Raw genomic sequence first — 25,979 nt, 5'->3', positions numbered from 1 at the left:
TTTGAGCCACAGCCTGGCCCAGCTGATGCCTGCCCCTGCCTCCCCCATCTGCCGCCGCTAGCGACAGCGCCCGGCTCCTCTTTCCCTCTGGCTGGCAGAACATCTTGTTTGTATCCCCGTAGAGCGAAACTCTGGAGCAGAGGGATTGTTCCCTGTCTCTCTCTAGTGAGCACTAGGAATCGGCTCCAGCCTCCTGCTGCTGGGCATGAGCATCACAGCCCTTTATGCCCTTTTACCTTGGCCTCGATTTTAGTCATTCTGTTTAATTGGCAAGTTCTGCAGATGTTTTGCAGGACATCAGAAAAGAGTATGCACATATTGGATATAACTTCCTTTGAGGGGCCTTGTTATCTCTGCTAGGACTGTTTTGTTCCCATTCCTTGTCGAGATCAAACATCCACTGGGATGGAAATCCTGTGGTCTCGGCAAGGCAAAGCTTTACATGCAGTGTCAGTGTGTGCGAGAGGCTGACATCAAAGCTCGCTGGATCCTTCCATGCTACAGCAGGTCTCTCCTGTAATACCTTCCGTAGTCATCATCATTATGCAACTTAATGAAGAGTAATGGTCTGATTTTGAAGCAGCTTAAATCAGTTTATACCGGCTTCTCATGGATCCATGGGTGCTCTGCCTGTAGGTGAATAGAAGACCCCATTTTTATATCCATACTTACTGAGGTGCTTTAAACTCTTTCTTCATTATTTACAGCAATGGGCTCATAGCAACCTTTTCTGTCCTCTATGTTTGCGAAGGCAGAAGGTCTCTCCTGCTCTCGCTCAGCACCTTCCCTGCAGACTGACCGGCTGCTGCAGCCGGTACCAGTAATTCTCCGTGTTCGCCTGGCACCAGTAATTCTCCGTTGGCACCTGTTATCAGACTCACGCGTTTCGCAGGAATCCTGCCCGCACTAATGCCATTCTGATCCAAGAGGCCAGTGCCCATCATGTTTCTTTAATTACCTGCTAGCCAGAAGACGTCAGGATAGAGTTTCCAAGCTCTGCTGTAAGCAGGATAAACAGCAAAGAATAAACGCTAACCGAGCTCAGCATGACTTTCATGTTCCTTTACAAAGCCTTCTATTTTCCTGTTTCCCCCATGCGCTGTCTCTTAAACGTGGGGGAATATTTAAAAAGTGAAATCTCTGTTTTTCAGCCCTGAGAGACAGAAATCTGACCTACCTATGCTATTGACTTCAGAAATACAATTTTTCATTATTCCCCATCTTTTACATCACACTCTAAGGGCCTTAAAGTCATGAGATCCTTGTATTTTAATACCATGCTTTTACAGGAAGAGTTCATCGGTTTGCAAGGATCAACGTCTAAAATGTGCAAATAAAACTGACAAAACCAAAAAACTTGTTCAAACACCTTTTTATTTGTTTAAAAAAAAAAAAAAAAGAAGAGTATTTCCACAATACCTAGAGATCCCAAGTGCCAGTGCAGATGGAGGCGAGACACGGATCAGTGTGTCTGACCAAAAGTGGTGAAGCGCGTGGGTCAGGAAGCCAGGAGGGATGTGGGGAGGGAGACACACACCCTGGTACACGGCTGCATTTTGCTTACAAACCAGAGGAGTCTGGCTTACGTATATTGTACGGGTGGTTTATGGGGGAGGTGAAAGGCTACAGAGCTGAGCGGAGTTAGTCTATGGAGAGCGGGGTGTTCCTGTTGTAGTGCCAGCTAGTATTTCCATGTATGCTCTTGGAATGTTCTCTTTTGAGCTTGAAGCCCTTAAGTTGATTAATTGCCTTCATTTTCACCCTGTGAGAGAAGACAGACAGGAAAACGATTAATATTTCCAGTGGAAAACATATAGAAATAAAATTAGGAGGAAAACCCATGCTGGTAGTCACCACATAAAAACCCAATGTGGTGCAGAAAATAAATGAATTATCTGTTCCTTCTGGGTACCAGACGCGCTCCTGCTGTAACTCAGGCCCTCCCCTGCCCCCTGGGAAAGCCAGGGTGTGATTTCTCACGTGGTGGAGGAAGTTGAGCTCACGCGGGGCCGGGCTGCCACCGGCTGGCATGTCCTGATTTCTGCTGCCACCTTGGCCTCCCGCCCCGGAGGGAGGCCAATTTTTGGGATGCGCGAGTGGCAGCCCTGGCACCGGGTGGGGGGGTGGGGGTGGGGCGATGACTGGTGGAGGGCAGTAGGTGCAAGCTGTGGAGCTTCAAGCACGAGGAAAAGAAGTCTGAGCTTCGGAGAGGCTGAAAACTGGGGACTGAGCGTGCCTGCGGGGCTGGTAGCCAAAGGGCTGAGCACCCAACCTGTAAAGGCAATTCCGTGCTGGGCAGTAAGAGGTCGTCCTCCCAGAGACAGATGTTTGGTCCAGGGCTTCAAAAGGACATCGCAAGCAGAATAGATCAAAAACTAAAAGAACTAATTTAAGTATAGGAAAATATATAGAAAAATCGAGCTTGTTATCTAGAAAGCTACAGGAAAATCTGACTTGTTAGCTAAAGCTCTTCTAAAGCATGGCTGCAACCAGGGAAAAGCTATTCCATGTGATGATAAAAACCACAGGATAACATTAACTATTGTATATGTGTTTTCACGCCCAAATCAAGCAGCAGTTTGGTCTGCCCGATCTATCACTCATGGCAAATTCTTGGTCCCAAAAAAGGAAGTGGCAAAAGCAAGAACCCATGGGCTCAGGTTGTGTCAAATAACTCCTGAAAATGGGAATACCGATGGGGTTCCACGTGCAGCGGATCTACAACCACAGAAAGCAAAGTGGAGGTTGTCCCGGAGAAAACCAGTAATCCAGAGAAAGCCCAGGTGCGGTGTCACCAGCCGGGGGACCGCGGGGACGTCAGGGCTGTGGCATCACCTCACCTCGCTGCCTCTGTCGGTGCTGGCCGCCGGGTCCCCCTCTCCCGCCGCCCCCGGCTGCTCGGGCGGCTGCGGCGCTGCCAGGTCCTCCTGCCAAGTCACAAGCGAGACATTTGTCCTTGCCAGCACATGCAGAGTCACCCCCCCGCAATCCCAGACAGGCTATTCGAGCAGGCTGCGCAAAACAGGTCTGAGCATTGCACAAGTGAACAAAATACCAGGTTTAATAGTTGGCAAATATTGCTCGAAATCCATTTTTTTGTGCAGCTTGTTAGAGCAGATGTCTATGAAAAAGCAATTCAAATTCATACAGCCTCATTTAGGGTCTTTTTCATACAGAAAAACAGTTCTTTTTCTGAAGTTTTCTTTCCTGTCACTGAAACCAAACGCAGTTTTGACTCCTTCAGCGTGAAGAAATTTGGGAGCAACAAATAAATTTACCTGGAGTAAGACAGATTACGCCTAGCCTTTGCCCACATTACCTTGCTTACGCTAAGCACTCATCGCATAGACTAATACCAATTTCAGATATTGTGGCGGCAGGCATTAATGTCACGCCTCAGATAAAATGTCATTATCAAAGGATAAGCTTCCCTTTGTGTTTGAAGTCCAAGCATTTTCATAAGCACTTCGGGCCCTTTCAGCTACTTCCTCACATCTTTCAGCTACCTTCCTATTCAAAGAAGAAGGGAAAAGGTTTTATTACTAGGTAATTACTTTAAACGTGATTTCATCACATGGGAAGAGAAGACGAAAGTCCTGACCATACTGGGTGTGCCCAGGGGATGGACGGGTTGCAGAGATGAACCTTTGTGGGGTCAGTCAGCAAGAGCAGGGGGAAGCAGGAATAGCAGGACCCCTAGAGTCCAGCCCCAAATCAGCAGGGAACTCCGCTAAAATTACAAAGCAGTATCCCTGAATTTTTACTCCCTTTTCCCACATAAAGTCAGGGCCACCACAGAAGGAACCTGGGACAGGTATATTACATAAAGGGAAAGTCAACTTTGCACACAAGGAAGATATATCATTTGAATTTCAACATTTTGGAAACAAAAGGCCACCACTTTCCCTGGTGGTGCTGTTGACGCAGCGCAAATCAAATGTCCCTGTCAAACCTACTGGAAACAGAACTTGATACTCCATGTGTTTTGGGGGACTCCACTCTTCCTTTTCCTGCCCAGTCACAACTGTTCTCGTGAGCAGGAGAACACCCCTGCTGCTCTTGGGACTGAATTAGGGAAGAAGAGGTGATGTGAGATAAAAAGTCAAAAATAGACGTATTTCACAGAGTTGCATCCCATGAAAATTTAAGCTGGAAATTGGACTTCAGATCCATTTTTAGCAGGAATGGGAGCCGGAGAGATGGAAGCATTGAAACCTGATTTTCCTGCCATAGGCTTCCCGCTCTCCGTGCAAGCTACCGTGAGAGATTAATCCACCAAAGAACGAAAATGGCCAAAATATGAGCCGCAGCCCAATACTGATGTCTGTCGCAGCCCCAGGCGTTCCCTTCACCTCCCTGCCGAGAGTCAATTACTTTGTTTACAGCGAGAGCCATGCATGGGGGTGTCTCCATATGAAAAGCACAGTGTGAATAAATTTTTTTTCCCCTAAGAAAAGTGCCCTTAATTTGCATCACATTGTTGGCCGAAATGATTCTTGCTGGTATCAGCCTGGCCTGTGTTAAGTAAGTGCCGGGTGACCTCATGAAACCCGTTTGTGCACATCATGGAGAGCAGTCTGTGGTCTCCAGCCGCCGGCGGGACAGGGACACCAGGCTGCTGGGGACAGGGCACCGCTCCGGTGGAGCCACAGCCCTTCCCACGTGAGTGAGCTCTCCTCTGGTCAGCAAGCTGAGCTCACTATTCTGAATTTATGGAGGCTCACCCAGCCTCAGGGTCCAGTCTGTGGCTTTAAAATGCCTTACATGAGTGTAGAGCTGCAAAAAAGGACTACACCTTATAACTCAAGAGCGCACATTAGGTCAAAGCAGGTAAAGAGCCTCAGATTGTATTTTGAAGGTTTACAAGCAGTTTTTTTGACTATTAGATGGAAAGAAAAGAAACCTGCAGTGCAAGCCAATGACAACAGCTGCAACAGCAGTCGCTTCGTAGGGTTTTTTGCAGGTGGGGTTACCAGCTGCCTGCGAAATCGTGATGGTGAATCAATGGCAACTGCTGAAGGCGTTGAGCTGCGTTGGGAAAACTGGGGAACATAGGAACACAAGGACAAGCGCAGTGCACCCCATCTTTCTACAGGGCATGACCACCTACTCTTCCTGTGGGCATGGAGCTCAGCTCTGGTAGATGTGGAAACAGTCATGGAAAAGTGTATCCCTTCCTCAGGACCATCCTGAGGACACTGCATCCAAGGGCACTGGGTGGGCTGAAGAATCCCCGTTCAGCTATTGTGCTGCTTATTATATCCCTTAAATCATGCTGCCTGCCAAGACTCTGCTCCAGAAGGATAAAAGTGACTCATCCATCTATTTTTAGAAAGGGAAGCAACCATGTTTCTGGAGAGCGTTTCTAAACTGGTGGAGGAACCAGCACAATCGCAGGATGAAGAGGTGTCAGGCCGTGTTAGGGATGTCGCCTCACAGCCTTTTTCTCACGCGCTTCCCACCCTGCCCAGAATAGCGAGCATGAGATGAGGAAGGGCTGCATTCTTCAGCTGGGTGTTAGCTGGCTGGGGAGATCAGGAAAATAATATAGAGAGAAGGATCATGTAATGTAAGGGTCTTCGCTTAGGATGGAGAGACAGAAATTCCTGGTACCAAACCCCAGCTGTAACAGTGACTCACAGGGTGGTGCTGGGCAAGAAAGAAAGGGTGACAATCCAGCTTCTCTGGAGGACAGTGAGGACTTTGCCATTCCCTTCAGTGCTCGTCTCCTCATTAAAAGGGATAAAATGTTCTAAGGGAAAGGCATGTTGCAACTACGAAGTAATTAGTAACGCTCCTCCTGCTCTTAAAGGGCAAGCAGATTTCTTTTTCCCCTCAGAAATTATGTATTGCCTTAGAAAAAGCATTTAAAATGAAAAAAAACTGATTTAGTTTGTTATGGGCTGGTTTCTTCTTTTTTGGGGGGGGGGGGGGGGGACAGGGTTGAATCTTTTTGGCTAGAGAATAGAGAAAAGCGAGTAGTTTAACATAATAATTAAGTGAAACACAAGACCTTAGAATTCATTACAGGAATGCTATACAAGTTTTTAAATATTTTATATATATAAACATATATTTGTATATAGAATATGCACACTATAGAAGATTTATATATATATAAAATGCAATATTTCAGTAAGGTTATGAAACATAGTTACATGTTCAGATATCACTAATGAAAAACTCAACAAATTAGGGCCTGCTATTTATAAAAATATTCCTGCACAATGTTAAGAGGTCTTAAATAGAGCATACTACAGGCTTCTGGGATCAGATATTTTAATATGTTTTTTTTAAAAACCTATTTTAAAAGTCCACAGATTTTTCAAAAGAAAAAATTAATTACAAGTTGATTCTTCAGATTTCTCTATTTCATGGGTTCTATGAAATTCCCTTTTCAGCTCAGCGACTGTGTTGTTTGTTCTACTGGCTGAGTCCATACATTAAATGGAATTTATATTTTTATCCATATTATGCTATAGGCCAGTGAGGGTTTTTTGCCATCCCCAAAAATTCTGAGATAAACAAGCTTATTGGGGTTATCTTCCTTATCTAACAGAGAAAGCATGCAGAGCCTAAATGTTTTGTGCTGGAACATTACTCATCAGAAACTCAACAAATTCAGTGGCAAGTAAGATTTCTGTTATTATTATTATTATTTTATTTCTATTTTATTTTAAGGCTGTAAAACCATAGAGGTTCACTGACAACCTAATCTGCTACAAATTTAACAGCCTGCAATGGGATATCAATTGCATAAGGCGGAGAAAGGTTCAGCCTCCCATAGCGCTCTTGACCTTGGGCGTTGGAGCAAAAGCAACGCTACTTGGCAGCATCCCCAAACCGCTCCCCTGCAAACCCTCAGGCAACCTGGCAGGTCCTACGGACGGGCTGTCCTGGGTTGGGTTTTGGGCTGAACGTGATCAGAGTGATGCTGACAGCTCTGACTAAGAGTCAACCCGTGATTAAAGTGAGTGGACCCACTGACAGGACAGACAGATGGGCGCACAGGATTCCTGTCTTACCCTGCAAACCCAGGTGGACTGTTGGGGTAGCTTTGTTTTCATCCAGCTCACAGCCAGACTCTCCTAGGGTTTCCTGGGGCTGCTTATACAAATAATACATATTTAATAATGTTTGTGTTATTGTCCTACAGGATTACTGGGGCACAGCCTTTGGCCATGAAGCACACACACAGTCTTATAGACTTTAAGGCTTCCCCAGTGCCGCTAACTCAGCTATTCTGTATGTGAAAAATGTAGGCCTGGATGCACTGATGAGACTGGGAGGGAAGCAGAGAAGAAGTGCCTGTGGGCAGAGTACCCCACGCTGCTTCTGCAGTCTCCCCTGCTCCATGGGACGCTGAAGGATACCATCGGGATGCATCACGGCATCAGTGAAGAATAATGAAGCTTGAATATGAAGGACGAAGCTTGAATACAAAGGGGAAGAGTTTAGACTATTTATTCTACTTAATTGCAAGGTAGTTTGGCTGTTGATTTCCCTGCTCCTCCTGCTTAGCAGCTTTGCCCTCCGTGGCCTCTCAGATGCCCTTGGTTGTCCTCAAACCAGGACGCTCTCTCCTAGTGGCACTCGCCCTACCCAAACTAACTTCAACAGGGAGGTCACTCATCAGTTTCTGCTTCTAATTCCTTCAGTGCGACTGTCTCAGTGTCGGTGGCATCACAGGGTTTAACTGAGCAGAATTAAGGCCATGAACGTCAACCATTCTTACTCAAAATGTGCAGTGGTTATGAAAGCAGTAAGCCGCGGTGCGGGTACGGTACACGTGTGCTAGGTCAAGCGCAGAGAGAAACGATGTGATCCAACGAACGCGCCCAGCAGTTGTACGTAACTGACAACTGCTCAAATTAATTAATGGAGTGAAATAACAAAAAGATCAAACCCAATTCAAAATGACAGAGTCACGAACTGACAACTAAACCATATGCAAACTGCCAGGGCAAACAGATCTAAAGGGAAGATCTCGGTGGAGGGCGTAGGGAAGCATCAGCTATGAGGGAAATTCCTCCAGCCCCCGAGGGACATTTTGTGAGTGTGTCTATGTACACGCGCCTGTTCCCAGCCACGTGGTGTCTGCAATGCAGCAAACTTCGTGCTGTGTCATGCAGACAAAGAATAAATCCTCTTCAAGTTAGGGCTATTAAGTGGGTGGTTACCTCAGCAAAATCCCTTAGTGCCCACCCCAGGGGCTGGGAGGGGAGCAGAGACACAGCCAAAACGCATCACTCATGGGTCTCATTCCTTTGCATATCAGAAAAAAATTGTGGAGGGTTTATAGTCTTTTAACTTACATATTTTTTTACTTAATACTTAACAACTCCTCCGAAACAGTCAATACTTTCTTGTACTCAGTACGCAGTGACCAGGCCAGTGCCAAAGCCCTATTAGTGATGCCAACGCCACTCGAGGTTGCTCTCGTCTGGCACTTGACACCCCTTGGCTCGCGGTTCCCTCAGCCCCACTTCCTTCTGCCTGGCTCCGAGTGCTCCCACTGAGGACAGCAAGGAGCGGCGGGCTGCCAACTGCCCCACGTGTGCCCACATTTCAGTGCCTGCCATGTTACACGAAGGGCTGGATTCTTCCCCATGGCCAATGTCGCCATCTGATACACCCTCAGAGCTCAACCACTCCACGGCTGCTGCCCCAAGCAAAACTTAATCCTTAGAGTTTCCCACTCCTTGCTAGTATGTGTCTGTCACTGATCCCAGCTGTCAAATGCACAGATTAAATGTCAACAAGCTCTCCATAATTGATATTAATACTGGGAATGCTGAGCTGGGGACATGCCTCCTAGGCCACTGGGCTCCCCAGATGCAAGTCATCCTGTAGCACTGCTCAGTGCTCACCATGCATTCCCACAGATCCCCTGGTGCTTTGAACAACCCCTCTATAAAGTCAGCAGCGAACAATACTGGAGGTAGTTGAAAATAGAAATAAGACATTAGCAACTGCTCTTTGTTATTAAAAAGGAGGAGGACAGGATGGAGCATGAGCAAGTCTCAGGGCTGGATACAACAGCTTTCTCGGACGTCAGGGGCTGGAACACTTGTGTGTAATTTCTGGCTTGCAGGATTTTCACAGTAGATATTTATTTTTTAAATGTCTAACTGCTATACCTTATCACAGTGCATCTCCAGCAGGTCTCTCAAATGCATTACAGTGCCCGGCACTGCTCTTGGCAGCCTCTGGCTCTATTTCCATTAGCAAATTGTGCAGCACAATAGGAGCAGGTCTGGAGAGAAAACAGCTGGTGCCCAGAACCCAGCACAACCCCTCCGCTCCTTTCAGGGCCCTCCCTCTGGAGCAGCTCTGGCCCCACGGCCGTTAACCATTAGCAGTTGGGATGCACTCAGAGCTCCCTCTTCCGTGTCATTGCTACCCAAAAGGTGTCTAGCGGGTGCAACTGAAGTATTGCGAGTGAGCATGACTAGAAGATTTGCACTCCTAATTTAAGCTGCAGTAAAATGCTAGAGTAGAGAAGCCCTCTCTTTCACAGAAACAAACATTTTTCCTGAATTTATTTCTCCTGTGACTTCTTTAGCCTTGCTTTTCTCCTTCCTTTTTCATTCTGCTGCCCACCTCTGCTCTTTGGCATGATACCACGATACTGTATCCAAAGCAGTTTCCTGGCTCCCTCATTCAGTCTGCCCTTCGGCATGGGACACATCCCACTATTTTTTCTTCTTGATCAATCCCCACTTTACCTCTAAGCAGGTGGACATTGCCAGAAGATGCCAGAATGACAGTTCAGATGCTTAATGCTTTAACTCTGTGGAAAACTCTCGGCTTTTGCGTATCGCCGGCAGTCTGCATAAACTTGAACCATTAGTACGGCGAAGGAATCACTGATTTTCTAAGGGACTACCTGCTCAAAGATGGAAACAGATAACATTGACCAGTTTGAGCTGTGAAATTACCACCTGTAGGCTGTAAGCTCATCAGTCTTTGAGGAGGGAGCTCTCATTTAGGACTAAAGGGGAAGAGGATTGCTGCTGCTCAGTCCTTGCCGTAAGGGGAGATGGTTCACTATCTACAGGATGGATTCCTACCATCAGCAAACTCCTGGCTCTCCTGGGTCAAACACCCCATGCCCTGTCAGTCAAAAGGTACAAGGGGGTAGTCTGGCCCCACGGAATTAGGAATCATGGGTTGCACTCCTGTAGCCTAACTGCTGTTCCCTATGGGAATAGGGATTACTCTTATCCCAAGGGTTTAGCAGAACTTCTGTATCTGCCCTTTTCACATGCTTTCAGGAGGACATTTTGCGTCACTCATAGCTGCTGTTCTCTTTTGTTAGGCTATTCTCTCAGGATTTATATGGTGTGTAGAAGTTTTGTTTCATATCACAATGTGTTTACGTGCAGGTCAGGAAATTCATCAGCCAACTGTCTGAACAATTAAAACAATTTTGGCGAGCCTGGCTTCGCTTTGATTCTGGGTTTGGGTTTGTCGTGACTCATCTAGCTCATGTCGCTATCAACACTATTGACCACAGCTCCCTCAAGAGGGGCAATGCATCCGGGCTCACCAGAGAGCTGCCAAGTATTACCCTCATGTTCTGTACAAATGGTTGCTGTTCGTTACCACCTGCTGAAAGCATCTTCTCTAATGATCAACTTACTTTGCCTTCATCTAGGGAGCTGTTCTGCTCCTTCACATGCCCCCTTATCCCCTCACTTGAAGCAACCCAGTCTGTCAAATTAGGCTGGAGGACAGAAGACGCCTTGTCTGAATCTGGCTTAATCCGCACACAGTTTGGGTCACGCGGCCTTTATCAACAAGCACTTGGTTGTTGACAAAATCAGCACGAAGCAGAGCAGGAGGGTCAGGCTCTCTGCTGGGACCAGGCTTTGCTGGAATTGCTGCTGCCCTCAGCTGCCTGCGGAGCTTCCGGGGCCAGGGCCAAGGCTGTGTGTTGCACAGGCTCCGGCCAGGTCTGAGGGCAAGCACTGAGCTCCTGCTCCTCCACACCTGGCACATCCCAGAGCTCTGACCCTGGCCAGGTGCTTGCTGCACCTTTCTGCTCAAGTCCCTGGACATAACGCTTTTCTACATTTATAAGAGAACGGGGAGCCGGACTCTTGCCAGCAGTGCCCACTGATAGGATAAGAGGCAATGGGCATAAATCGATTAACGTGTGCATCTGAACACAAGAAAACACTAATTTTTTTTTCCTGTGAGGGTGGTCAAATGCTGGCACAGGTTTCCCGGAGAGGTTATGGAGTCTACATCAGTGGAGGTGTTCAAAACCCAACTGGACATGGGCAACCTGCTCTCATTGACCTTAAGGGGGTTGGACTAGATGATCTCAAGAGGTTCCTTCCAAATTAAACAATTCTATAATTACATATTAAGCATTATACAATAATACTAAGCATTATATAAAAGTAGATATTGCTGAAAGCCTCTCATAAAATAGGTAAAACCATCAACTCTAAATGTTTGCAGTATTTTACATATAATCTGAAGACGACTCTTCTGTCCTGCACATCACCGAAGAAACAAACATACCTTTTTTACAACTCCTGTAGTGGCCACGATGGTCTCTGCTCCTTCTACGGTCTTGTTTGCCACTGTGTTCACGCTGGCTACTACCGCTTCTCCCACCACATTGGCCTGCTCTTTGGTCTTCTCAGCAACTGGGATTTCAACAAAAGCAGAAAGTCAATGAGCCAGGGCACCGCCAAAAGGCTGCCAAATTCACTGGAACCGATTGCAAATGGCTACACCAAGGTAAGAGAAGAAGTTGGCCCTGGTACAGTCCTTATTTGGATTTTTTTCTATGAGATCACGTCTGATTTTAGGTCATGTACGTGAGGGTTTTGTCTGACTCACAATGCTGCTCAGAGAGCAGCGCTGCAGCCTGTCAGTCTTTGTGGGCAATTGGAGAATGAAAAATTCACTGTAAGATGTTAAGAGACAGTTGTGCAAATAAGGTGTTTCACATTGTAGACTGCGTATGACCTCTCTCCAGGTACCTTCTGTTTGATTTAATACCCTTGGGTAGAAAAAAAAAAAAAGTAATTCAGTCATGAAATTCTCCAGGGAAAGGATCCATTAAACTCTCTTCAAGGCAGTCCAGACAGCTGCCCTGCCTTGGAGGTTGGGATACCTAGGAAGGGTCCCTTTACAGGCCCTGAGTCTGTGACCGCCAGACAGGAGTCTCCCAAAGGCCACAGTTTTGGCCCATTGGGACCCGATGCAAGTAAATCCTCTCTGCACACTGGGCAGCACTCTAGGCATTGTGAAATGTCTAAATTGCTGTGAATTATCTGAGTCTGCCAAGTAACATTTGTTAGATTGTTTTTGACCTGCTCTACCGATTAAATATTTCTCCCATCCACGTGGACTGCAAATGCCAGACCCTGACCCATCGCTCCTGGCAAGCATTCTCCATTCATCAAATGGAAGGTCATGCAGATCAGCGGTATCCCCTAGAGACCTCCCATTTGGCAGGAACGATGGCCTTATCAAAAGGCCCGGCAACACGTCACAGATTTCCACATCCCTCTCGGGGCTGTGCTCTTACCTGAGGTCACGCTTTGCACTACGCCTTCCTTGGTTTTGGTACCTGTGAAAGGAAACACACGGTCCATCAGTGCTACCTGGCAAAGAACCCCCTCGTTTCTGGACACGGACAGCTTTCTGTTCTTACTAGGTGCAGTAGGGACCCATGGGGCCAGCACCTCCTGCTAAGACATAAGCCATTTGTAGAGCCAGCAGAAGGAACCAGCTTCCTTTCCAATAAAGTCAATGAGTCCCTTTTTGTCAGGAGCTGGAGAACTTCAACAACAATGTCTGGAGATGTCTAGACCTGAAAAATCATGCTGAAGTATGAGAAATTGCCCTAGAATATTTCCAGAAATGAAAAGAACAGTTGAGTGGAGCTAAATCAATGTTCAGCTAATTGTCAAAATGAATGTCACCTGGTAAAATCTCACCTACATCTGTGATCCTCTCCCGCCTTTGGCTGCAGTGGTCATTTAAAGCTTCATTCTATACCTCTAGTAAAGACTCTCGAGGCTGAATTTACAGAAAAACCACCCACCTACTACATACCTACTTACTAGATTTCCATTTTGGTGCCTACAGCCTAGGCTGTAAGTGCCTGCTCGCAGCGATACACAGATTACAGATGCTTTTATCTCAAATTATGAAAGTACGCCATATGAATGCTTACATTGTAATTTATCTCGCTGTTCTGAAGGCAGAAAAGCTAACAGGATGTGAGGACATTCAGTTCACAACACAAGTAGCCCTTAAGGAATAATTAACCTCTGCAGTTTTCCTCCAAGCTTGAAGTGACCGGCTACACATCCCTTCAACTTGTATACTGCAGCACATATGTTAAATCGTATGCTAGATGGGCAGCCCCCACAGAAACTAGATACTTTTTCACATTCCAAAAATAAAAGATCAAATTTGTCTCTGTTGGAAGTTAAATAAACACGTGCCAAAAGGTTCCACTGGTCCCACTTGGCTGTATTTTGTAAATCATCTGCACCTATAAGTTTCCCATACTGATACAACAAAGGGATTTTTACGGCAAACTGTCCAGATGATAGAAGTAGAGACCCAGGCAGATCTTTAACTCCAGAGGTACTAGAGCATCCATGGGTGTGGTGGGAGAAATCAGCTACAAACATCAGCTACATCACGTTCTCATTAGCAGCCTGAAAAGCAAAACAGGTGCAGCGGCCTGATAACCACAGATCCAGCCCAGCTCTGTTCTGCCTGATACACATTATGTATTATTGAATGTAAGTCTCAATTGTTGATTTATTTTAGTGGTTGTAACGGTTGCCCGGGGCAGAACAAAGCTGTGCTACTACAATATGCCTTCAACATTTCACTCCACCCTCCCAAACTGTGTTAAAACTGAAGAGATGAAATCTTTGTACTTATACTTGTTTTTGCTGTAAACTGAAATTCCTAATGATGCATATGATACTTGTGCACTGCTGTAAACTGGATTTAATAGTGATGCCGATGATACATGCATGTGTACAGAAGCACAGCAGTAAGCAGAGCAGATGCCAGCCTGGAGCCATCAAGGTGAGCTTCTGAACGGGCCAAACGCCCACAGCCCAGCTCAGCCCCCGTCCTGCTTCAGTTTCCCTCCCGGTGCCATTCCAATAAACGACTGCCACTGTATTGATGTGACATACAAGATCTTCTCACATCAGATGCAGATGTTCAAGCTTAGCCCTCCTGTGCTGTTTTTTTGGTCAAAGAGCAGATTTTAGCTAAGCAAAGTATATAATTTGCTATACTAGCCTTGCATATGTTTGTTTTGCAGTAAACATGCATAGTGAGACAAGAGCTGTACCTCTGGGTATTTTTTTACCTGACTTTTGATTTAAGATGACTATCTGGGCTCAATTCTTTTGCAGGGAGAGGGGAATGGGTGAGTGTTGAATTTTCTGCTGGAAAATAATTTCAGAAAGGAGGGATGCAACTAGAAGAAAATTACCCGAATCCGTTTGAGGACAGAGACGATGGCAGTGGGAAGTGCCACCGCTGGGGAGAGATGGCCTCATCTTCCTAACCAGGGCTCCTAACCACACCCCATGACTCAGGCTCAGCATCCATCATGCACCACACGGGATCTGACCTTCCGCCGCGTACCCTTGCCGGCAACCCGCATCTGTTGAATCAGAAAGCGATCACCTGATGCTCAATCTCATTTCGCTCATTAGTCCTTGCCTGCAGCTTGTGTACACAGAATTAAAAGTTCATGCATCCTGCCTTTTCTGAGAGCTGTGAGTCATCTGTAATAGCTGAAGTATCGCAAGGGTGCAACTAAGGCGGCAGAGCGCTGTGCAGTGGGAGAAGAGCTGTGGTAGAAAACAACATTATGCCGTGCTATAAATCCTGCGGGAGTTCCTGCTGGAGTCACTTCGTTTAAGCAGAGCTTGGTGCGTCGGGGCTTTCTGCGGCATGCGTGATTGAAAGCTGTTCTGGAAAACTAGAAGGGCATTTTTTGTTGAGGCTTCCTGAACTGTAGTATTAAACAGTGTTAATGACCTTATACTCAATACTCCGCTGCAGCTTTGCATTAACTTCAGCATCACTTATCCCCCTATTTAAACCCAATAAAAAAGGCAGCCCATTGAATCAAATTCTGGATACACATTAACCGTGCATGAACCCACAGCCCCTTCGGCATACCCAGAGACTCTTACAACTTGGAGAGCAGACTGTGATGTCACTGTGCGCAGAGGTGGCCCGTGCTAGAGGATTTCTCTCTCTTTTCGTGCACCCTCTTCTCTGCCCTACACATTCAGCAAGCGGGGCAGGAGCACCCCACGCTCGTGACTCCCCTGGCCATGGCAGCATCTGTAACCAGCCAGGCTGTGGCCCACATTGCAGCGCTAGCATGGGAGGGAGGTACCTCGGGTGTGGTTGTGGGACCTGAACCTGCGTGACTCAGCGAGGAAGGATGAGGTGGCCGCAGAGCCCCAATGACACCGTCTGCTCCAGGCGGATGCCTCTGCATCAGCATGTTTTTTCTCCTGGGGTGGCAAGTGACTCACCAGATGTGGTGGTTGTGCCCAGACATCTGGAATCCTCCTCGGAGAGTCAGTGATGAGTTAGCACAAACCTGAATAAAAGCCAGGGATCCACTTAATCCATCCTAGGCTTCAGGATCCCCCATCACCCTCCACCCCTCACTTTCCTGACTCTCTGAAAAGACCCTCAAGCTTTTGTACAAGCATTATTTTCTCCTAGCATCCAAAAATTCAGGTTGCGTCACATAAGGCTCCAGCCCAAGCTACTGGGATAGGGCTCTGTAAAGGAAGGAGCAAGGAAGGAACAGTTCAGGTCTCTGATTAACCCTTCATGTGTCACAGAGCGAGAAAAGGTGGCACAGACAACATACTAATCACTCCAGTTTTAATTGATATACCAGGCCTCCACCTTCTCCACTTAAAAATCAATTCTCTGAGGTAATCAGCATCTGGCCTTTACTCTTCCTGCCTGTGAAAGACTGAATATTCCCCAAAAGGCTGCGCATCCCCCAGCGCGCAACCAGGAACCGACCCCCCCCCAAGGCAAAGCACTATCCAGTGCATGACAGGGCAGGAATTGGAGCTATACCAAAAAACCCAATGAACCGAAACAAAAAACGAAAAGGAGAAAGCGCTTCATCTTTACCTTGATTCTTTATTTAACCCTCATTCAGAGATTTAGGTTTTAAGAAGGTTTTTAGAAAACTTTATTGAAAAGGTTGGAGTCTCATGAGCAGACTCTGTACCTCATGGCAGAAATGAACACAGGTCACAGTATGGAGACGTACAACACGACTGAACAGAGATGTGAGGAATTATGTATAAAAGTTGGAATTAATCCTTTCTAACATCGCTCAAATCAGGAAGCAGCCGGAGCAGTAGGGATGCCACAACTTGGCACCTAGATGTGACGTTTCACAGGCTGGTGTTTCAGTTACTGCAGTTAGTTTAATTATTTACAGGGATGCTGTTTACCTTTTTTCTTGCGAATCAGCTTCAAATTGAAATGTGAACATACACATACGTTCACTCACAGCATGCCAATACTTGTGCGTTTAAAATTTCAGCATGAAGACATTACCAGATCTGGTGCACATAAAATTTGTATTTCCTTTGTAATTTACAAATATACATCAGTAGCTATACAACTGTTTTAAATATAGTAGCTCCATCCAGCTGCAGATGTTGCAGCATGACAGCAGGAAGAGCCTGCATGTAAACTTTCCTACTAAAAAAACCAACCCCTCACTCCCACATCTAGCAAACATAAAAAGCTGTGTGAGCTGCAGTAATCAGCACCGAGGCAATCAGTCTTGGGAACCTAAGACTCCACAGATTTTAGAGTATCTGGAATATCTGACATGCGCTAGGTAGTGGAGATCCTGGATTTCGAGGGTGACCTTGAAGGGGGGGTTTCTGAAACAGCCACACTAGCTGTGAGAGGTCTCTAGCAGAACAGCAGGTGGGCTGTTTGCTAGATCCTATCCTGTGGGCACAACGAATTTGGGTGTCTCTTGTAAAGCAAGATTAACCTGTGCATGGGGAACGAAACAGGTTGGTGAACAGGAGAAGGATTTCAGGTTAAAACAGTATGTTTGTGGGGAAACAGATGCATCCTGCAACCCCCACTTAATAACACTGCTGGCTCCTCTCAGGGACCTCCTCAGCGTGTCTCTCACAGGGTAGAGGTGAGGTGGAGATGAGCAGTGCTTGGATGCTTGGAGAGTGACTGACTCACCCTGCAATCAGTGAACAGTCATAACAAAAACCTTCCACCTGGTCATATGCTCCTTAACATTGCTTTAGTTCTGCCTCCCCTGAAGCAGTGGCTGTTTCTATGTCAAATTTACAGTTGGGGAAACTGAGGCACGGGGAGGATAAGGCACCCCAGGCTTACACAGCCACTCTGTGACAGAGCTGAGGAGGATATCCAGACCTCCCTGCCGTTCACTCCAAATCTTTAGCCATGATATAATTCCCCCAGACTTTCTTAGAGACAGTCTATGCCGCGGTTCATGCTCAAATGTAGGTTGAAAATAGTTCTCTCTTACCTACATACATCACCCCTTCTTTAGTCTTCTCTGCAGCCTCCGTCACTCCCTGCTTGGTCTTTTCTGCAGCAGCCACCACACCTTCTTTAGCAATGGAGAAACCTTTCTTAAAGACATCCATTCCTGTTGCGTGCTAGGGTATTACCTGGGGGCTCCGAGTGAGGGACAGCAGCAGAAAGCACCTGCAGACTGGGACTGCAATGTGCAGCCTCACCTCGGCCGGCTCTCGGTTTCCCTGACAGTGCCTGCCTTTGCTCTTACTCCTCCGCTGGATGAAGGCAGTGTGGCAAACCTCACAGCCTTTGCCGGCTCTTATTGATGAAGCGCGCTGCAGTGTAGCCAATGCCTGTGAACAGCTGATACTGAAATATTAATGATATGGATCCGCTTGGGAAGATTTAAGAAGGGAGGGGGAGAGGAGGAGGAGGACATTGGTAGGTAAGGGACTGTCTGGAAAATTTCCAGACAGATAAAGCTTTTAAAATATGCTGCAATGCTTGCACTCAAGGATGCTCTCATGTGAAGAGGGAGACTTTTTATCTGAAGAGCTGAGTTCCTGAAAGGGCATCTCCCCGAGGCTGCAGCAGGAGGCAAACACAAGCCCTCCCGGGTTCCTGGGGCCGGAGAGCACGTAAAAGCTGATAACGTTTGTAGCAAACAAACAGGGTCAGGTTTCTTGGTCTGGCAGTTACCAGAACCAATCCTGCACAAAACCCTAAGAGGAACATTATTTCTAGTAAATACTGCAAGAAACCTAGAGGCTGGTGCTCCAGCGAAGGGAGCTGGAAGCCCCGCTTGCCATGTTTGTCAGGTCTGAAGTTGGCCCCTCGAGGCATTAAGTATAAATTACAGTTTTTGGTCAGCTACACATCCCATTACAATAGTTCATTTCTGAAAAATCAGGTGCCTGTTGGGGGAAATCCTGTTTCCTATTTGTTTCTCTGAGCTGCTGTGGATAGAGCTCCGCCGCCGCAGAGCGAGACGCTGTTTTACACTGACGCCACGGCTCACGTCAGAGGTCTGTGCTGCAGAAAATCATCCAGCTGAGAACCGACTGGGGAAATCTTACAGTTTGCAGAGAGGATCCATCCAGCCTCAAGGCCTCACTAGCAAAAAAATACCAAAATGTATCATCGTTAATCACAGTGGGATATCCTAATGCGCTTAAAGTTGAACTTGAGATAATTGTTTTCTGAAGTAGATTCTGAGTGGCCCAAATCAGCTGTCATCCCACTAGCACGAAATTCAACGCAGGCACCCATGAAACAATTGCTGGTGCAACAAGGTGATTATTTATTTTTATTATTGTTTAATGGTGCCATATCTGAAACTATAGAAGCTACGGAGCACTGGTCTGAGCACAAACCCTGGCCAGCTTTGGCTGCTTTTCCCTACCAGGCAAACAAAGAGAACACGAACTGCAGAGGTTTAACTGCGCTATGGGAGGGCAGCACACCGTAACATTGTGAAGCATGGTGGTCCGTAAGCCACTGCTGCCACAAGTTATCCACCTGGAAGGGTCAGATGGGGAATGACTACAGAGAAAAGACAAAAGTCCGAAGAAAAAATGACATGTCTGCACATACAAAATGACATGTCTGTACATACACGCAGACATGTACACAAACATAGTTCTTCCTATGGTAGTAAGCTTACTTCTTTAGTTTTTGGGAGCGTTTTTTTAGTCCATACTGAAACAATTGAAAGACTGTTGGACTGGGAAATAACATACATATTTCTTAATCTTTTTCTCACAAATGGGTCCCCTTACTTATAAGTTAAGAACAAATTTCCATTTGAATGTAGAGTAGCCAGACCTCTGACAGACTAATAAATGTATCAACTGTTAATTAAAAAAAGTGCAAGATTCAGAGGAAGGCCACCACGATATACCAATTATTATAAGAGCTCTCATTGTTCTAGACAGTTGCAGCAAGGGGTGAAAAAAGGTTTTTCTTACCATTCTTCAAAATTTCTTGTAAGTGGCTGATTGACCACTATCCAAGGTGCACAGCTGGGGTTCATTTCTGCTCCCAGTATATTCTTAAATTGAAGATAATAGGTGTTGTATTGTATCATATGACCAGTGGTTTAAGCTCGCTGCTCTCGGAGTCAGTTGCAAGACTCCCATTGATTTCATTAGGCAGAGGGCAGGAGTCTTGTTTTTACTGTATTTGGTAAAAAGGGAATTTGCCATCTTCGGGATTGCTACCGGCCCATTTCCTTTTGCACTAGACTTTCAAAGAGCACTAAAGCAGAGCACAGCACTTCCCAGGGCTGTGGGTTTTCAGGAGAACGCCTAGCCTGATAAGGCTGAGTGAGAAGCATATTTTGATTTTGTTTAGTTCTTGCTCTGCATTGTGATTTGTACAATTGAATCCTACATATTTTGCATTGCTACAAAAGGTAATAAATACTTGAAATATCAAGCCATCCTGGGATGTGAAACATGAATCATCACCAGATTGAATTAGCCAGTACTCGAGAGGGATACTCCTTTCCTGCTTCTTCCTCTCCTGATGACCTTCAGAAAGAGCTCACAAGAGGCATTTAAATGCCGTTGGATCACTCCCAAGGTAGCAGGCAGTTTGCACAGGCTTTGTTTTACCTTGAAACCCTTTTAGGAATGCTCTGGACTCAGGACAACACCGTAGGTGATCTATATAGAGCAAGCATCAATAACGGCTCCTGAACGTTTGCCACCCCATGGCAACTGTGGTACCCTATTTCTATTCTAGGCAGAGGATTCAGTTCTGATTTGTTGCCAATCCTGCCTCGGACAAACCTAACAACAGGAATTAATGTAAGCAACCTTGGCTTTCAGATTTTTGCGAGGATCTTAACTTTGTGCCCAAAACCCCAATATTTCCCTTATATTAGATAACATGATCAGCAGCTAAAGAGAAGCTCCTCCAGTGGGCCATTCAGGGAACCCAAGTTCCCATGTCTCCTGACAGCAATCTCTTTTTCTCTGTTACCTACCTTGGGACACTGGGGAGAAGTCAGTTAAACTAGACATTAAGTTCCCATTCTTTTTTCCTATCGCGTTGCATCCATATCACTTTGTTAACAAATTTGTATCTCACAAACATTTAGCTGATCTGCGTAACACCAAAAGAAAGCCTCGTCTTGATTTGTGCAATGACAAACCATCCAACTGTTGTTCATTTAAAGTCTGAATTCTGGCTGCTCAGGCTTCTTCATTGAGTCTCTTGTTGCATAACGGTAGTTTCTGGAGAGTCTAGAAAGTTGTGGTCCCCCACATGCCTATACCTCTCTTGGGTGTTGGTGGTTTATACCTGGAAGGATACCTGTGCAACGGTTGCCCTTAATTCTGGAATATGGGCAACACAAGTCTAACTCAAGTCTACCTATTCCCAAAGCATAGACGCAAGGGAAAAAAAAACAAACATGCAAAGCAGAAATCAAGATTCCCTGTTCTCTATGGCCTGACTTGTCTCTGTGTCCGCAACAGATTAAAACAGGATCATACTTAATTTGCATCTCATCCCTCTTTATTTTTTCTAATTTCAACAAAACCTTAACCTCATCCTTTAATGGTGAACTTACGCCGGAGACTATCAATCAGCCAACAAAGGCATCTCGCTGGATGAAAGGAGTGGGATTCGGTCATATTCTATTGAAGTATTTAAATGGTGCCTGATGTTTGAAAGACAGGTAAGGAAAGGAAAGACAGACTGCTTTTGTGGCTGATAAATATCCTCTGCTCAGGAAGTTTTTGTATCGAGAATAATATTAACATTAATGGGATCAAACCTTGCACTATATAAACAGAAATCCTCCCTCTCTCTCCATTTATGAAAACTTCAAAATGCCGAAAGGAGAACTGTCTCAGATTGTTCATTTCCATGCCCTAACAAAAACAAGCAGTTCTGTCTGACATCCTCTTGGCAAACAGTTTAGGACTTGCACCCCTGCATGTACGTTTGCATAGTTAATGAGTAATTTCCTCTGCCAGGGAACGAATAGCGTGAAGGCTGACGGACGAGCCATTTTTAAGGCACACGTAAAGTGAGCAGAGTGCTGCCGGTACAGCACCCAGCAGTCTTTCGTGACTGATCCCTGCCGTTGAATACCATTGATAGCTTTTGAACAAACTAATAAAAATATAGTCAACAAGAATTCATCTTCCACCTTTGAAGGAGAGACCACTGAAAGGAACCCTTCTGAGCCCAGCAGCCCCTCTCCCAACACCCCTCTCCCTGTGCTCCCCTTCTTCTCCGGAGCTGCCGCACAGGCACGTGCACGCATCAGCAGCCGGCAGGGAATGAGACAGCGTTTTCTGAAAACCAATGCCTAATGAGAAGTTATCCCTTGCTGTGCAGCTAGCAACAAAACTGTCCTATTCATCTGCCCAGACATAAAAGCCTTTCAGCTATTCAGTCTGCTTCAGAGATTTGGACCTGGGATACATGAATCTAAAGCAATGCGTGCTTATTAAAATAATGCCCACATGCTTACTAAAACAATTCCAGCTTTTTTTTTTGCTTTTAAAACATTTTTCCAAGGCTTTTTTTTTTTTCTTTTAAATACACAGATTCTGAATTTAAGTCTATAATTAAGAGCATTATGGAGAAGGCAGTGAATCTGGGAAGATACAAAACAAAAAAAAATCTGAATCTATTAATTGAAAATTTAATTTCTAAGGGCTCTTTCTCCAGTGAAACACCGACTGGAATAGCCAGCGCATTTGCTTTCCAAGTCCGTACAAGCCATTTATCAAGCGTATTGTTTGGCACTGTTTACCCTGTGCTCACCCACCTCCTACCCATCTGCGGCTGCAGGGCTCTGGCTCCAAACAAACTGAAAGGGGCCAAGATGAAATTTTACATCTTACACAGATTATCCAAAAGACTTGATTATGGAATTGCAAATGGGACATTGAACCCTCCAGGTAGGCAACACTGGAGGGGGTTAAGAGCTGTGTTTAATGGAAATGGTTATAATTACAAGGCAAAACTAGTTTGAGGTCTGGACACTAGTTTGAAGAGATTGAATAAGTATTTCTCAAATACTTGGGGGAAAACTTTATTCATGAATAAGGGCACAGGAAAAAAAAAGCCACCAATGACTGGGGACCAAGAGTGGAGGAACAATATCTGTCCCCTGTCAAATTTGTTGCCAAAACAAAGAGCGAGTGGGGTGGGTTTTTTTGGCTAGCTGTTCTGAGAACTGCTAGAAACTTCTGAGAGGTATCTGGGCAGCTCCAAACATCTCCACGCTGCTATTATCACGTCACTTACTAATAGGGTTTCAAGTATACTTTTGGAGTAACACCTATTTCCAAATAATTTTCCAAATTATGTTTTAAATTTATCTCACACATTTTTTCCATTCCAGCAATGGTACCCAGCTCCGTGAGGTACACCAAGCCTAAAGTAGGCAACTGAAAAGTGAATAGATCTCTATTGATGTTAGTTGGTCTTTCTCATCTAGAGCAAATGAGCAAATCATTACAGCAAATGACCTTGTATATCTGTTTTCCCTGGTTCCATGCTGAGCCAGGGGCTCAAAAAAAAGAGGCAAAAGTTGTGGTGTATTTCATTCCTAAAAAGGTACATTCCTCATACCTGTTCCTCTACAGATGTTAAAGCAAGAAAACTTACACATCAGTCTGCCACTAAATCTAATGTTATGAAGCAACAGTATGACCTGAATACGTTACCAAATCACAACAGCTATCAGACAGAAACTTTAAATAGTGCTTAGTAAGGAGGATCCTTTGAATAATTCATGCCTTCCATGTGTTCACGGCAGCACCCTGTGCTATGCCCATCACAAGGAAAGAGACGTCAGTCACAGCCACGCTCAATATTTTAACATCTTTCATAACTGCTACCAAAAAGTCATGCTAAATTATTAACTTGCAAATGGCTGAGCAATCTGTGCCTCCTGATTGCTGCACTGGTTGGCAGCATCACTGCAAGGGCACAGAGAACGGGTTCTTGCACCTGAAGGAGCAGCAGATGTTCTGAGCCAGGAGGACGGCAGAGAAACATCGCCCCACCTCTTGGGAGGTATCACATCCACGAAGAATAAAGGTTTAATGGATGAGTTAAGACTAAGTGGAAAGGTATGTATTGAAAGACAAGTCCGAAGGGTTTGGAAGTAGAGTGGGACAACTTCAATACCTGTAGCACAAAAATCACTTTTCTGCAAGCCACAATCACACAGCAGTTCAGATTACAAACCTGTTTGTTTTGTCTCATGTTTGTTTCAGTTCCTTCCCAATAACAGGTCCTATTAAGTAAACAAACATAATGCTTAGGTCACATCCAGTTACTTGGAAGAAAGGCACATTTGTATGTGAAACACGGCACATAAAATATTCACACATTAACACATATTATAGCAGGATGCACACAATTCTGAAATAAAAGCAGCAGGAAGGAACAGAGGGAGGTTGCTTATTTCTTTCAGTCTTCAGTCCAGAACTTGTGATTTCATCTCCCTGGAGAAGTGATGACAACAGCAAGAGCAGGTTTTGCCCTTAAAATTATCAAAATCTCTCTCTGCTTTGCCCCACGTGCCACTGTCGCTGCCCTAGGGCTTAATTGCTCTTACACAGTGGAGTCTGTCACAGGTCGGTATGGGCAATTCTGCAGTTTTCTAGGTTCTTCCATTAAGCGTAAAAGAGGGGCAACCAGAAGGAAAGGGGGCCAGATCCAACCAGTGATAAGGGGATGCAAATCCACTGCCTTTAATAACACGGCTTTCCAAAATCCTAGAGAGATTTTCTCCTCTATTTTTCAGCTGGCATTGGAATGTGTCCAAAAAAGCTTTACATTTAATGCACTGCAGGGTGTGTTCAACTTTGGGCTGCGCATCTCATCATTCAAACTGAGACATGATCTAGCAGCCCTGCACCAGAATTCCCACCTGTTTTGTCAGTGGAGCATCATCCTCCCTCATTTTATTCTTAAAAATGCCAGGGCACATCACCCTGCAAGACAGCGAGAAAAGAAATACAGTTTATGACAGCAACAAAACTAAAAGCAGCACCACCAAGTAAAGCAAAACCAGTAAGAAAACTACATCCAACATCCTCAGCCTTTTTTTTTTATTCATTATTAGCATAAGGTGACAGAGGTAGCTAATTCACAGCAGCTCTTGGCAAGTGTTTTTTGGTAATGCTAATTAAAAACGCACAAAAAAATTAGGCATGAGATACAAAGTTGACAACCCAAACAGATATTCTTAAAAATGGTTAATAATCCTGACCTCTCTGAAGGGCGAAATCATGAAAGTCTTCCACTTTGATGGGAACAGAATATGATTCACAGAGCTGGTTTGCAAAGGCCACACAAAAACCGATGTTTGTAAACTCCTTTTTGCTGTGCGTTTGCTCTGAATCCCTTAATGCCCATAATTTGTCGTTGTCACAGATGGAAATATTTGGCACAGTTATGATTTAGCAGCAATTCAAAATTCACTAACAATTTCAGGTAAATTAAGAGGTTGAATTTTAGCAGCACTTAATCATTAACTGATTTAAGCATTTACAAGATGATTTAACAAAATAATTGGGCGACTTGACTAGAGATTCGAAAATGGCAAAATTCACACTAACTTACCATAAGGTATCCCAAATCAATACATACCCACGTGATCACAAGCACAGGCCACTTGAGGGGTTGCACACACCACCCCCCCGAGGTTTTATCTGCTGGGACCAAAGGTCCTTTCGCAATGGGCAACTCCAATGAGGCCATGGGTGCCCCTTTTAACATGAGCACAGACAAATACTTGGATCCAGTAAAATATGAGAATATCCGCACTGATAAGAGCTAATGCGTATATAGAGAGGTGGGTGAAAGAGAGGCTACATAGCCTATAGTTTAAATTTCCCTCTTTGAGTTTGGAGTAAATACTCACGCTGCATTGTCATTCCTAAACTGAGACTCGAGGGGGGATCGACTCACCTTGGCCTTTTGATCCTGGAGGTGTCTGTCCGAGCCGTGTCCCGACTCAGGGGAGATGCTGGTCACAGCCTGCTGTGATCCAGAATAGAATCATAGAATGTGTTAGGTTGGAAGGGACCTTTAAAGGTCATCTAGTCCAACCCCCCTGCAGTAAGCAGGGACATCTCTAACTAGATCAGGTTGCTCAGAGCCTTATCAAGCCTGGCCTTGAATGCCTCCAGGGATGGGGCCTCCACCACCTCAATAGCTCCAAGGCTCTCGCTAGAATTGCTGCTTATAGGGTCCGAGAAAATTGGCTTTTGTCAGGTACTTTTCCACTCCGGCCCAACTCAGACAATGGAATACTCTGGCACTTTTTATCAGCTGTGCAAGCCCAGAACTTGCCAGGTCTTGGAGTTCTGGTATCACCCCCCTCTTTGGGCACTGTCCATACATTGTCAGGAACAATC

General features: G+C 45.4%; 1 protein-coding gene across 1 annotated transcript; it reads right to left on the bottom strand.

Moving 5' to 3' along the window:
* Positions 1-1,356: 1,356 nt before the first annotated feature.
* On the bottom strand, positions 1,357-25,616 carry SNCG (synuclein gamma). The gene is made up of 8 exons (XM_074589966.1): positions 25,531-25,616; positions 24,488-24,551; positions 23,800-23,848; positions 17,588-18,693; positions 12,554-12,595; positions 11,536-11,663; positions 2,841-2,927; positions 1,357-1,762 (listed from the first exon to the last, which is right to left on the bottom strand). The coding sequence occupies exons 4-8, from the start codon at positions 17,706-17,708 to the stop codon at positions 1,742-1,744; spliced, it is 399 nt and encodes a 132-aa protein (XP_074446067.1). The 5' UTR covers positions 17,709-18,693; positions 23,800-23,848; positions 24,488-24,551; positions 25,531-25,616; the 3' UTR covers positions 1,357-1,741.
* Positions 25,617-25,979: the final 363 nt, after the last annotated feature.

The sequence above is a fragment of the Larus michahellis genome, chromosome 6 (genome assembly GCF_964199755.1).
Source record: "Larus michahellis chromosome 6, bLarMic1.1, whole genome shotgun sequence".
Classification (NCBI taxonomy): Eukaryota; Metazoa; Chordata; class Aves; order Charadriiformes; family Laridae; genus Larus; species Larus michahellis.
This window is presented reverse-complemented; position numbering and strand designations above follow the sequence as displayed.

Bases quoted from the DNA above. Each gene is read 5' to 3' on its own strand.
- SNCG (XM_074589966.1), bottom strand. From the start codon at position 17,708: ATGGATGTCTTTAAGAAAGGTTTCTCCATTGCTAAAGAAGGTGTGGTG. The intron at 11,664-12,553 runs GTAAGAGCACAG...TTGAAATCCCAG, and splicing joins AGTGCAAAGCGTGACCTCAG to TTGCTGAGAAGACCAAAGAG. The intron at 1,763-2,840 runs GTGAGGTGATGC...CTTCTCTCACAG, and splicing joins GCACCGACAGAGGCAGCGAG to GGTGAAAATGAAGGCAATTA.